The 12768-nt window shown below is 38.5% G+C and overlaps 1 protein-coding gene across 1 annotated transcript in view; it reads left to right on the top strand.

Moving 5' to 3' along the window:
* Positions 1-12768, top strand: part of celsr3 (cadherin, EGF LAG seven-pass G-type receptor 3) — a 123977-nt gene that overhangs the window by 86579 nt on the left and 24630 nt on the right. The window contains 9 exon segments of the mRNA XM_038723767.1: positions 414-597; positions 1334-1435; positions 1596-1690; positions 2284-2493; positions 7750-7948; positions 10629-10817; positions 10910-11090; positions 11820-11987; positions 12409-12535. Of these exon segments, the coding sequence (XP_038579695.1) occupies positions 414-597; positions 1334-1435; positions 1596-1690; positions 2284-2493; positions 7750-7948; positions 10629-10817; positions 10910-11090; positions 11820-11987; positions 12409-12535 (1455 nt within the window).

Here is a 12768-nt window from a genome sequence, read left to right as displayed (position 1 = left end):
TCAGCACATGGATTTGAAAACAAATTATAAACATCCAAGTAAGGTTATAATAAGGACAACACATTTATGAGTGGAGGTGGGCTTTAAAGAATGAAACACTAATGCTGCACCATCAACCTCCACAGTAGCACTATCATTTTTTTTTCCAAAATGCAGTGTTAAATATATATTCTGAAGTTTAGCAAACTATAGAATGAACTGATTTCCTTTATCACTGTTTTTTACACATTATGTCTCTGTTATATTCATGACCCCTTTTGTGTCATTGTACAAATCTTGCCCTAATGCATGTGGTGATGTAATCGCTGACACTATTCTTGACCGTGACATTTTACATTCATTTGACTGAGTTTGATCTGTGTGACTACTTATGCATTCCCTATGTGTGTGTGTGTGTGTGTGTGTGTGTATAGGAGTTTCACTACCATGTGCGGGCCTCTGACACCTGCCTGCCATGTGACTGCTACCCAGTGGGTTCCTTCTCTCGATCATGTGACCCAGAGACAGGCCAATGCCAGTGCAGGCCCGGTGTGATAGGTCGCCAGTGCAACACATGTGACAACCCCTTTGCTGAGGTCACAAATTCAGGCTGTGAAGGTGAGAGTGTTTATTTCGTTTGAGACATTTTGATCAAACTTTTGGAAATGACGGATCTCCGTGTGGTATTTCAAAATGACTCTGGAAAACTTAAGCATCTCACTCCTGCGTTGTGTTCTTTCCAAAATAACAGCAACATGCCTAGCAGGAGGTACTGAGATTATGTGTTAAAATGACATATTTGTTATTGACTGGGGGACAAATAATTTGTGGAATGTGACTTTTTCCACCAACTACATTATTTTGTTGGGTAAAATGTGTCAGTATCTTGCAGGTCCTTGAATTAATTTAATATTAGTTTTGTCAGTGTTGTTCAAAACTAAATTGTTACATTCTTGGTTTCTTTAGTGGCACAGAAAACTGTAAGAAAAAAAAATGAGTAAATTATCCATTGAGACAAACAGAGATGGATAATAAGTGTGTAATCATGGGATTTGAGTTTCTTCTTACATTCTGTATTTCAAAATGGTCATGTTTATCAAAATTGTGTTTACACCTAAAATAATACAGAAGCTCTGTTTTTCTCTTCTGTGAAGCTTTGTCACTTTCCAGTTCCCTCTTTTTACAAATGTCCTTTAATTTGTAGCTGTTATTTTATTTCTCACACTTTTTTTTGTCTTCCCTGCAACTCCAAAGAAAAACATTTCCCCATCATTAGTGACTTTTTGTTGTTTTGAATTGAAAAGCTAATCGAACTGATGAGGATGATTTTAAATTATGTTCTTTTTCTCTGCAGTCATTTATGATGGTTGTCCAAAGACCATCACTCAGGGGATCTGGTGGCCTCGGACCAAGTTCAACCTGCCAGCTGCAGTGCCTTGCCCCAAAGGCTCTGTCGGTCTGTACACAGTTATGCAGGCTAACACAAGTGCATTAAAACACATAGATATCGGACATACTCACATATGACCTAATGTCAGTGTTGAACTTCAGTTTAATTTATACATGCCAAGTCCTTTTCAAAAGACTTGAAAACTTCCTGTTTCTCCTCTTTACAGGTGCGGCCATCAGACACTGTGATGTAGAGAGAGGATGGCTTGAGCCAGACCTTTACAACTGTACCTCGCCTCCATTTGTGGAGCTCAATGCTGCTGTATGTAAAGTATTAACTCAACACCATTAAACACATCTGAACACATGCTGCATGAGTCCCGTAACTTGTACCTGACATGAAAAGTGCAGAATCCTGGCCAAATCTTAGATGTACTCATCAACAAAAAAATTGGATAGAATGTAGAAAAAATGGTTAGCACCCCCTTTTTGCTGAAAAGTTAGATCAGTTTGTTCTGAGCGCTTGCGTCTGTTACCTTATCCTCCTCCAAACTGTTGGTTCTTAATTTGCAAATTAAAAACTTCCATTGCAGTATTCTGATATTTTTATTTTAATAGATAGTGGAACTTTGTGCTTGTTTAGAAATACAAAATCCATAAGGTTCTGTAAGACGTAATTTAAATTTTGCTGTTTGCATGCAGATATAAAATACTGACATGCAGATATTTTATTTGTAAAAGTAACTTTATATGAACTACAGTACAATACCATAATACAGTGCAATACTTATTTGTAGACATGCAGTAGTGTTGATGTATATTTTATCATTACAATATTAAATCCCATTAATTCTTAAATATGTATAAAAAGGATAGATTTACTTTTCCGTGTTTTGTTGGTGTCTGTATATTTAGCTTGATTCTCTGGAGCGTAATGAAACCGAGTTGAACACCATCTTGGAGAAGAAACTTGCCCACCAGCTCCGGGACGTCACTGAGGCAACCACCCGACTCTACGGCAATGACTTGCAGATTGCCGAAAGACTGCTGTCCCGCCTCCTGACCTTCGAGACCCAACAGAGCGGCTTTGGACTCACTGCTACTCAGGATGCACATTTCAACGAGGTAAAAAACTACACATAATTCAGTTAACCTTTTCAGTTTTTACCAAACACACTCTTTTACTCTTTAATACATTTCAGTGAAAGGATGAGAGCAGTGAAGGGAGGGGACAGGTGTAGCTAAAGCCTTGAGAGCTTGAGATGTTCTTGCAGTGGCAAATGGTGGAACATACGGACACATAGTATTTGCCATTAACAAGGGCTGTTTATTGGCTGTTTTGATTCACTTTGCTGTTCAAATCCAAGAGACACCTTTGGGAAGAGTAGACATTAGGATTCTCATTGCCACAGAAGATTGAGATAGAGATTATTTTTTTATTTACTCTATAACAAACTAAGAGTCTGAGAAGGAGGTTAGAAATTGCCTAATTTGTAGTTGTATTGGTGTTTTGATAATTGGTGGTGAAATGATGTTCAGCATACAGCCAATGTGCAAGTTGTGAAAGGTTGTTTGAAAGACAGGCCAGATAGGGAAGTGTGAATTGATTTTAACACGTGAAAATCTAAACATCTAACATCTAATCATCACCGCAAGTGAGCCAGCTCTGTTTTGAACAATGCCAATGGCACTGTCACCCAAAACAAGTATAACCAACAAGCTGATCAACATTTTAGAACACTGTAGTAGTTTATGGAGAGCATCTCCAACCACAATAAATGTGATGGGTTTGATATTCTATCATCACAAATGGATATTTTAATGATTTATATAATATTTAAGTTATATTTAAGCCAATAGGCATAAAATAGCTGCTGCTAAAACAGTACATATGTTTCATATACATACCTGTCAACATTGGTATTTGAAAAAAAAAGGGAAATAAGGGAAAAACATTTATACAGAAGAATTACTGTATGTTACAGTCTTTACTCACATATCGTAAATAATTCTTTTTTCGGTTTTCACGTTTCCATTTTTACACCTTGTGCTGCTCTACCTCCTCTACAGCTAACGTTCCACTTACTGCCATCAGCTTTACTGGAGGGGAGCGTTCATTTCAAATATATCCGGTGTTTTATTTTTGTTTATGGAAAGTTTAAAAATGCTGGAGATTTACGGGAAAATATTTAAACGGATGAACGGGATCGAACAGTAAAAGACAGGATAATCCCATGAAAAACGGGAGGGTTGACAAGTATGTTCATATACTGTACCTGTACAGGTTACAGACCCAGTGAGTCAATAGTACAACAAGATGTCTTTTTTTGATTAGGGAATGTTGCTATGGTGATGCAGTGACAGCAGCTCCTGAAATACTGCAACATGTCATTTCTCCATATAAACTGTCTCATTTTACCTGATACGGCTGCTCCGCTGAGGACGCAGGAGCTGACACAGGATCATTTTAGCATGTCTGTGTTTTGATATAACGGTGCTAATAGACATCTCCATATCATTTTCATTATTTAGCTTATACATCAGATTTGGCTGACAGGAAATGAGTTGTCCATATATCACAAGTAAGTAACTGAGGATATAAAATGAACCCCCCTTTACCTTTTACTGTTCAATTTGCTGGCTTGCATTGTGTTAATTGACAAATTGCATGTTGTGTTAAATGAAATTGATGCAGTCAATACTTTAAATATTTAAATTCATGAAGAGAATTTTAATATTAAATATTTCTAAAATGTAATTAGTGCAGCGTTTCTCGCTGTCATTCAAACACACATTGTTGCTACAGTACACAGCTTTGTATTGTGTACAAGCAGTATTATAGTATTATTAGAAGTAGTAGTAACAGAAGTATTTCTATCAGAACTTACGTAGTTTCGTGGTTATGAGTGATAATCTCGTACTACCTGACATTTTAATCCATTTATCTTTAGCTGATGAGTTAATAGGGGTCATGGTGGGCAGTTGCTCTCACATTTTTTTGCAGTTGTTACAGGGAAGCATTTAATAATTTAATTTAATAATTGATGCTATCAGTGAGGATTTAGCCAGCTGATGACATCTGTAGCATAAGTAGCCACAGCCTGCAGTGCTGAAACAGACTCAGTCGTCACATTATATCTTCTGTGCTGTAAATTCTATAGGTAAAAGGGAGAAGAGTGTCCTTTTCCCTCTTAGGTGAACAACAACATAAAAAGCATTCACATTATCTGATTAAATACAGGTTAAATTCCAAGATAGGCTACACACTGTGGCTCGAGTTGTGACACTGAACAAAAGAGAAAGGATGCCAACACATTGGAGTATGATTTGATTGTTTACGCACAGGATGACATTATAATCAGTGTTAAATTAAGTTTTGTTAAAGGAAAGCCCATTTATAACCAATCTCAAATGAACATGAACATTTTTTTGTCAAATACATCACAGTTGGTGCCTCAGTCCAAATACTGTGCAGTTCTTTATGTGATCAATACACAATCTTTGGCCAACAAAGACAGTTGCTATAGCAACACAACAGTGGAATTAACAGCATCCTATAGCGAGTGAAATGAAAACCTTTTTCCACCTGACATTTCACTTAACTACTTCACCTGACAGGAAATCATTTGGTTAGCTGGTTTACAGCCTCATGAAGCAGATATGTTTCCACAATATTTCTGTAATAATCTTTATTGTTATCTTGCATTTTCTGGGGGGAAAAAAACCCTCCACTAGCCTCACTTGTGACCTCAACATGTTGACTCTAAAACAGTTGTGCTACCTACATCTCATTGTTTCTTAATGATGCAGCTCTGGTTTAGCAGCACTGAAGTGGAGACGGCCCAATTTCTCACAATAGAAAAAAAAATCTGATAATGCTTGACACCTTGTTTTTAAACAGCAGCTATTAGGCCAGATGAATAGGTAATGTAGAATATAGTTACTATAGTAACACAGCAGCGGTAAGAGAGCCCTGTGGCTGCAGGAGACACAAAGGAAGGCAGGAAGGAAAGTGTTTTCACATTAGGAATGCAGTGATGAATGCAGGAAGATGAAACCCTTTCATGTTCAAGCTGTGATACAACCATCTACATACTACTGTTCCTCCAGATAGGGCTCATGTCTCATCAAGTACATATCAAAAAAAAATTGCCAAATGTGTTTTAGTTGATAATCTAACTGTTTCTTATAGTGAGATCTCTACAGCATAAATGAAGGGTGGAAGAAGAGGAGAATAACATTTTTTTTAAATTGACAAACCTAATGGGATAGAAACAATGTGTTCCAAATAGTTTGGATATAGTATGGACTTGTTGCTGTTGGAGTGGCACATATGATCTGTTTGTTGAACTGATTTAACTAGGATTAGTTTATCCAGGCTGCCTCTCATTCAGTATTTGTGTGCCCTGTGCCTCCTTCTCTTTCTATAATCTTGTCATCTGCTGCCTCTTCAAAACTCTTATTGCTTTCCTTTTGTTTAGTCTCTGTTGTATTTTCAATGATAAACACAGGCCATATGAGCTCTTGCAGTGTACAGCCTGCATGGGGTTGAAAGCCTAAGATCCACTTTAACGTTTTTCATGGAGAAAGATGGCTAATTTACAATCTTAGTTGTGTATTTGAGTTCCAGATTTTCTCCCAACAAGCCCACATGATCAGAGGAAGCCATTACTGGAAACTGGACTGGACATGTTTAATGTGTTTTTTTTTAAGAACACAGGAAGCAGGGGTAGATGTTTGAAAAAAAATATTTATTCATGCTGTATCAGTATTTTTGTCATACTTAGAGCTGACTTTCTTCACTATATAGTGTATATATACTGTATCACATCATGAAGACACACTGGACATTATTGTTCATATTTGATCATCAGAGTCATCAAAAGCACACAAAATGTCATGCCTAATATGTAGAAATAGATATAAATTGTTGAACATGATTCAACAAAATTGCAATTTTAAAGATAAGAAAATTATATAATAAAACTTGGATTGTTAAGTGTCTGTGTGTTTTGATGCCACCAAATCACCCTTCTTGTACTGTGCTCTGTCTTCTCCCAACAATCACCTTTCCACGCTCACATTTTCCATCTCATCACGACTGTCTTGTCCACCTGTCTCTCGGTTTCCCGCATCTCTGAGCCAAATATAAACTTCTCTCTCATTCTCTTTATTTTTTCCTCCTTGCCATATACTTATCCACACTCCCTGTTTCTGATTCTCTCTTCATTCCTCCCTTCTTTCTTACAATTCACTATGTTCTCACTATACTGCACTGTATATTCTTTCCCTTGTGTGTCTGTAGGCTTTCTTGTGTACATTTGCTCCCCAGAGCATTATGTGATATTGCAGTGCTTTATTGGGTCTGGTGCAGTCAGACTGCAAGGAATCATATTGAGCGCTCTCTCTCTCTCTCTCTCTCTCTCTCTCTCTCTCTCTCTCTCTCTCTCTCTCTCTCTCTCTCTTTCAATCTCTGATATTACTCTTTGTTTGTTCAGAACATTTTGCCATTTGCAGTCTTTACCGTCTATAACAAGCTTTTATCCAAAGACACATTAATAAGGTTTTACAATGAGGCCTACATCAGATTTCTTCTCTCCTCCACTAGAATCAGTAACACACTCAAGGTCTGTCTGAAGCCTTACTTCTTCACTTTTGTCCCCTCTTCACTACCCTGGCATTCTTTCCTTTTGTAGATTTGGTTCATAGCTTTGTTAATGTCTGGAAGTAGACTCTGGACCTTTGGTGAGCCCTTATTAACAGTCTCAATCTCATCACTTCTCCTTTTCTTCCCTCTTCCCACCTCTGACTCCTCCTTTGCCTTAATCATAGTATTTACAAAAGAAATTAACTGATAGTAGCCGATCAAGGTCTCATTTTAACCATTGGGTACTCACATCCAAGCCGTACAGATGCAGTGCTCAACTGCTCTTGCAGGTGTAACCATGCAAAACAGCAGGTTCTGTTTCACAAAGTCCTGGTATGAGAACCACTGCTGTAATAGACAAACATTAATGGCAACTGTCAGAGTTTTAAATTTATATTATAAATTATATAGAAGAAAACACTGCAACTGATTTTCCCTGGTGAGAGTGTTTAACTTAAATGTTTGGCTAAATCTGTTTCCAGTCTTTATATAGTTTTACCTGTTGTCTCTTACCTGATTGAGGATGTTTACCCATCAGTTACATTTTCTGCCTTATAGCTCACTGTTTTCTTTTCCCTTGTCTCAAATACACCAGCACATATGGTTACTGACTCCTCAAAAAAAATCAACAAGAAGCGCCTGCTGAAAAGCAGATCACCATTACCTCCTTGTATTTATTTTATTTTTTAGAATTATTTACTTTTACTGATCGTTCATCTTTCCACTGCTTCCAGAACATTCTCCGGGGGTGCAGTGTGCTGCTGGGTCCTGGTACCTCTGGGCTTTGGCGGGCTCTCACTCAGAGTCAGAACCACATCCCAGGCGGTGGTCCAGCTGAGCTGGCAGAGCTGCTGGAGCAGTACACCCAGAATCTGGCCCAGAACATGAAGCTCACCTACCTTAACCCTGTGGCGCTGGTTGCTCCAAACATTGGTAAGTTCTGAATGACTACACAGTCACAGACACTCAGTCATGATACAATAGCGAATCACTTGTCAGACCCAATAAAAGAGAGATAGACAGTAATAGAATCTTAATCTTTACAGACGATTTGCAGCGGTTTTTTCATAATACTGTAAATCACTGCTGTGAAATCAGCTAGAATGACTCATTGTAAAGCGGGAGATGAACAACGCTAATGCAAATGATGATGGCACAGCCAGAGCGCTGGCAGCAGCAGGCAGAGATGAATTTCACACTCCCACACACAGCAGCTAATGCTTCCAGCACACACACAAAAATCCTGAAGTGCTTTAGCACTGGCCAACACACATCATTTAGATTTACAGATGCCAAACACACACACACACACACACACGATCACACACATGGAATAACAGACAGACACACACAGATGCATAAAAAATGAAAGGCTGGAGTTTATAATCACTGAACTCCTAACTTCATAATGTTTCTTTTAGCTTTTACTGTAAATGAAAAGTGGGTTAGACTTGCACATGTACACACACTTCCTTACATGTACTATACATGTGCAGGTTTGGCCACATGCGGTGTGTCATTTAGTTTCAGGCGTTCTGTCACTTGTATGTTTTGTCACTTTAGCAGTGTTGAAAATGCTGTTAAATAATCTGTGCCACATACAACAACAAGAGTCTTTAAAATAGCGACAGCAGCAGCTCTGGCGGGGATGAAGCCAGACAATGAATTTCACCCTCAGTAAATGCTCTTAGCTACACAAACAAATTGAATTCCTAAAAAAAATGCCCCCAAAACTCATGAAACTCTTCAAAGTGAACTTCTGAATCTTGCCTCACCAGCTTCTTCCAGCGTAGTTTAATAACACAGTTAATCCCAGACCGGAAGAAAAAATATAAATGATCTTGCCTGTCTTGGCCACCATACATTGGCTGTGTACATCTCTTTTCTGTGTGACTCTCTCTCTTACTTCACTGTATATGCTTCCCCGTTGGAATACACCCAGAATGCTGTTAAGTAACCTTAAACCGACAGCCTGATGCAGATTCTCAGATGGAGAGCATAGAAATAGGAGCAGCAGTGAAAGCAGAAGGAATTAGAAATACAGCCAATGCTACATTTCACACTCCTACACACATAAACACAGACAGCTAATGCTTGCAGCCAAATGGAATGTGATTAACCAGGGGAAGGATATTAAAGGACCTGACACACACCCATCTGTTAGTTTCCCATAGGAGTTCCTTTTAAGATTTTTTTGTTGTCGGTCATTAGAATGGCATATTCATATAAAAAATATATAATTTTTATTTTATTTTACTAATAAAACACTTGTTTCTCCATCAAAATTGTCATTACAGCCTTTAGAAAAACACTCTCTCTACTCATACCAACAGGCGCACACACACGTTATACACGTCTGTTAGACTGAGTGATTTCTCTCCTCTCTATGTTGAGTGTTGTTCCCCTTCTGTTTGCTGGATCAAGTGTTCGCTCATTATTGAACACTCGACATTGACTATGTACTTCCTGTTTGCCACCTAATTTTCAGTTACTCTGCTCGTGTGTGTGTGTTTGTGTGTTTGTGTGTGTTTATGGATTTTGTATTTGCTCCTAAACTCCAAATCCACTGAGAACAAATTGGTTTGCTGACACAGGCAGTTTCAATTTCCCCTTAAAATGTATGTATATAGAAAAATGAGTTATATTTTTGATGTGCAAATCAGGAGTGATTTTCAGCTGTCAGAAAGCCAAAAGGCCCTCTTTAGCTTGTGTGGGTTTGGACTCGGTGGGTATTGTATGGTTTGGTCTTATTTTTCATCAACCATTGCTTTATGAGGTATGTGTAGTCAGAGCTGGACATGGAAAAACCACCTCGAGCAAGCATAAAAACTTTTTTGCGAAATTAAGGATTTTATTTTTGAATTTTGCCTTTTCCATCAACCTTTTCTAATGCGATGCTTCATAATGCGAATAAAAAAAACGTTGATGGAAACATGGCTACTAAAGTATTACCACTTTAATTTTGAGACATCAGTGTTATTACCATAAACAAAGGAGACAATCTATTAATTTCAGTCTGTAGTGAACCTTACACACCAACTTACTTTATCTACTTCAGTGCTTAACGGCCTGAAACAGGATGAGGGAGCTGTTTTCTAGCGGAAATGGAGCTAAACCTTTCGCAATTTCTCACTATGCAAAAATCACCTTCAACTTGCCGATCCTGTATCTAGCAAAGGAATCAAATTTGAATAACGGTTAGAGTTTTATAACTGATTATTATTATTATATATAACTGATTTATACTATTTGCTATTATAGTTTTAAATGTTTTCAACATCTTCAGTGGGCCTTTGAAGTGAATCCAAGTTTTGAGTAAAACACCCAGATAAAGGCGTGGTACCAAATCATGTCCATCAGGGTGTTGGCCCAATGATGAAATATGTTAGGTAAAAGATAAAGACTTTCAACAACTACAGGTCCCATGATGCTTTGATCGGCGTCTTAGCTAAAAGTTGTGGTAGAAAGCTGTTAGAGGCTAGATTTGAAAACAGGGCAGGTATCATTAATATTTGGTCAATAACATTTTAATATTGTATTCATATTGTGCGCTGCACAGTAACAAACACCTGTACACTTCTTGCGTAATAACATCTGTCTATTTGTGTGTCAGTCATGAACCTAGACCGTATAGAGAACCAGACCCATGTGCGACGACGTTTCCCACGTTACCACACCACCATGTTTCGCGGTCAGGCTTTGTGGGATCCCTACACCCATGTGATACTTCCCCCAGCTGCCCTGGTGCCACAACGACAGCAACAACACAACTGGAAGGAGAAGGAGCGGACAGAGAAAGAACGTAAGAACAGACACACAAATAGAATTAAAGACCATTACAGTATATGTGTATTAAACAAATTGAATTTACTCACACGGACTTCTCCATTTCAGCCCCTCAGAATGCTGCTCCTGCTCCTGTCAGTATCTCACCCAATCAGACAGGAGAGTACACGGCAGCCAGACGCACTGTTTCGCTGCCTGAGCCACCCATCACCATCGTCCTCTTGCTGATCTATCGCAGTCTGGGCGCTGCCCTCCCTGCCAAGTACCACACAGACCGACGAGGAGTGAGGTGGGAATCAGTCACACTCAGAACAATAAAAATGGCATTACATCACCTCTAAGGAAGCAAGCACGCTGAAAATAGAAATGTGGATTAAAAACAGTAAACCACCAGCCAACATTATGCAAAAGGTATCCTTAATTATCTTTCATTTTAAGCAGACATTTGATTATTTATTATTTGATAAAAAAAATCCAATAATAATAAAATCATACAATGCCATGGTGACATCTGCAAATTGCTTATTTGTCTGACCAACCTTAAGATGTTATTTTTACAATTATAAACGGTCTATAAAAAACCCTTCAAAATCTCACATTTGAGAGAGTGGAACTAAAACTGGCATTTTTGCTTGATTAATGCCTTAAACAATTAACTGATTAGCAAAATGGCCGTCACTTAATTTTAATTGTCAGTTGACTAATTAAGTTAATTGACTAAAGGCTTCAGCATTAGTTCCGATACAACCTTCATGACACCTGTTTTTTCTCTCTCTTTCTCTCATGGTATCTTGCCATCCCTTTGCCCCGCTCCTCTTCTTCACCTCTGGGCTTAATTACAAAGTAACAAACTGTTGTGTTTTCAGTAGGTGTCAATAAACACTCATTTAAGTCTTCTAGTGTATCCGTCTCATTCCTCTCTGCTCACCTTGTCTTTTCCCTGTTCACCATGCTATCAAACTCTGCTTTCTGTCTGATCTATTAGACACGTGGTAACTCTGCACTCCCTCTTCCCCAGGCTTCCCAGACACCCGGTAATGAACTCCCCAGTGGTCAGTATCTCCGTATTCAACAACCAGACGTTTGTGGGCGGACACTTGGACCAACCTATCCTGCTTGAGTTCAAGCTGCTGGAGACGGCCAATCGCAGCAAACCACTTTGTGTGCAGTGGAACCACAGCAGTCCGTGAGTACAGTTTACCCTTACACTGGTTTGTATATTCCTACATACATGAATACTAAAATACTCTAATGTGGAAATTCAACACCAAGATACTCATAGTGAAACATCTGAATGTTTTTTTGTCAAATTTGTCATAAGATTGCAATATTTTTCATCAGAATGTAATGTTCATTTGATGAATTTGGGTTTTCACTTGTTTGCTTTTAAATAATGAAAAATATTTAATACCTGCCTTTAGACTTTATGGCACTGGACTTACGGCAGCCACCCTTATTATACATTATACCTTTATTCTCTGCAGACCTGTCATACAGTAGTAAGAAAAGCAGAGGTCTAACTAATAACAATGGCTCAGCGTCATGAAGTGTCTAAGTAAGCCATGCACAATCTCTCTCTCTCACTCTCTCTATCTCTCTCTCTGCAGGTATGAGATAGGAGGTTGTTGGACAGTCAGGGACTGCATGGTGGTGTACAGGAACACCTCTCATGTCCGCTGTCAGTGCCAGAGACTGGGCACCTTCGGCGTGTTGATGGACAGCTCACAGAGAGAGGTTAGTGATCTGTCAGTGGAGAAGTACTTATTGATAATATTGAGGCATGTAGTGGATTAACTGTATATTTCCTATTACGAATCCATCTGTATTGAAATATATACCTGTTTAGGCCGCCGGTTTTCTGTTTATCAGTTGAACATCTTAGCTGGTAGTGGCTGGATTTAATTGCCATGGAAGTTTGATATCCTAGATAATTAAATCCTTTCTGACATTCTAAAGGCTAAAGAAAG

This window comes from Micropterus salmoides, unplaced genomic scaffold (genome assembly GCF_014851395.1).
Source record: "Micropterus salmoides isolate LMB-PRFRI ecotype aquatic unplaced genomic scaffold, ASM1485139v1 Ms_hic_scaffold_16, whole genome shotgun sequence".
In the NCBI taxonomy this organism is placed as follows: Eukaryota; Metazoa; Chordata; class Actinopteri; order Centrarchiformes; family Centrarchidae; genus Micropterus; species Micropterus salmoides.
Note: the sequence above shows the minus strand (reverse complement) of the source record. Positions and strands in the feature narration are given on the sequence as shown.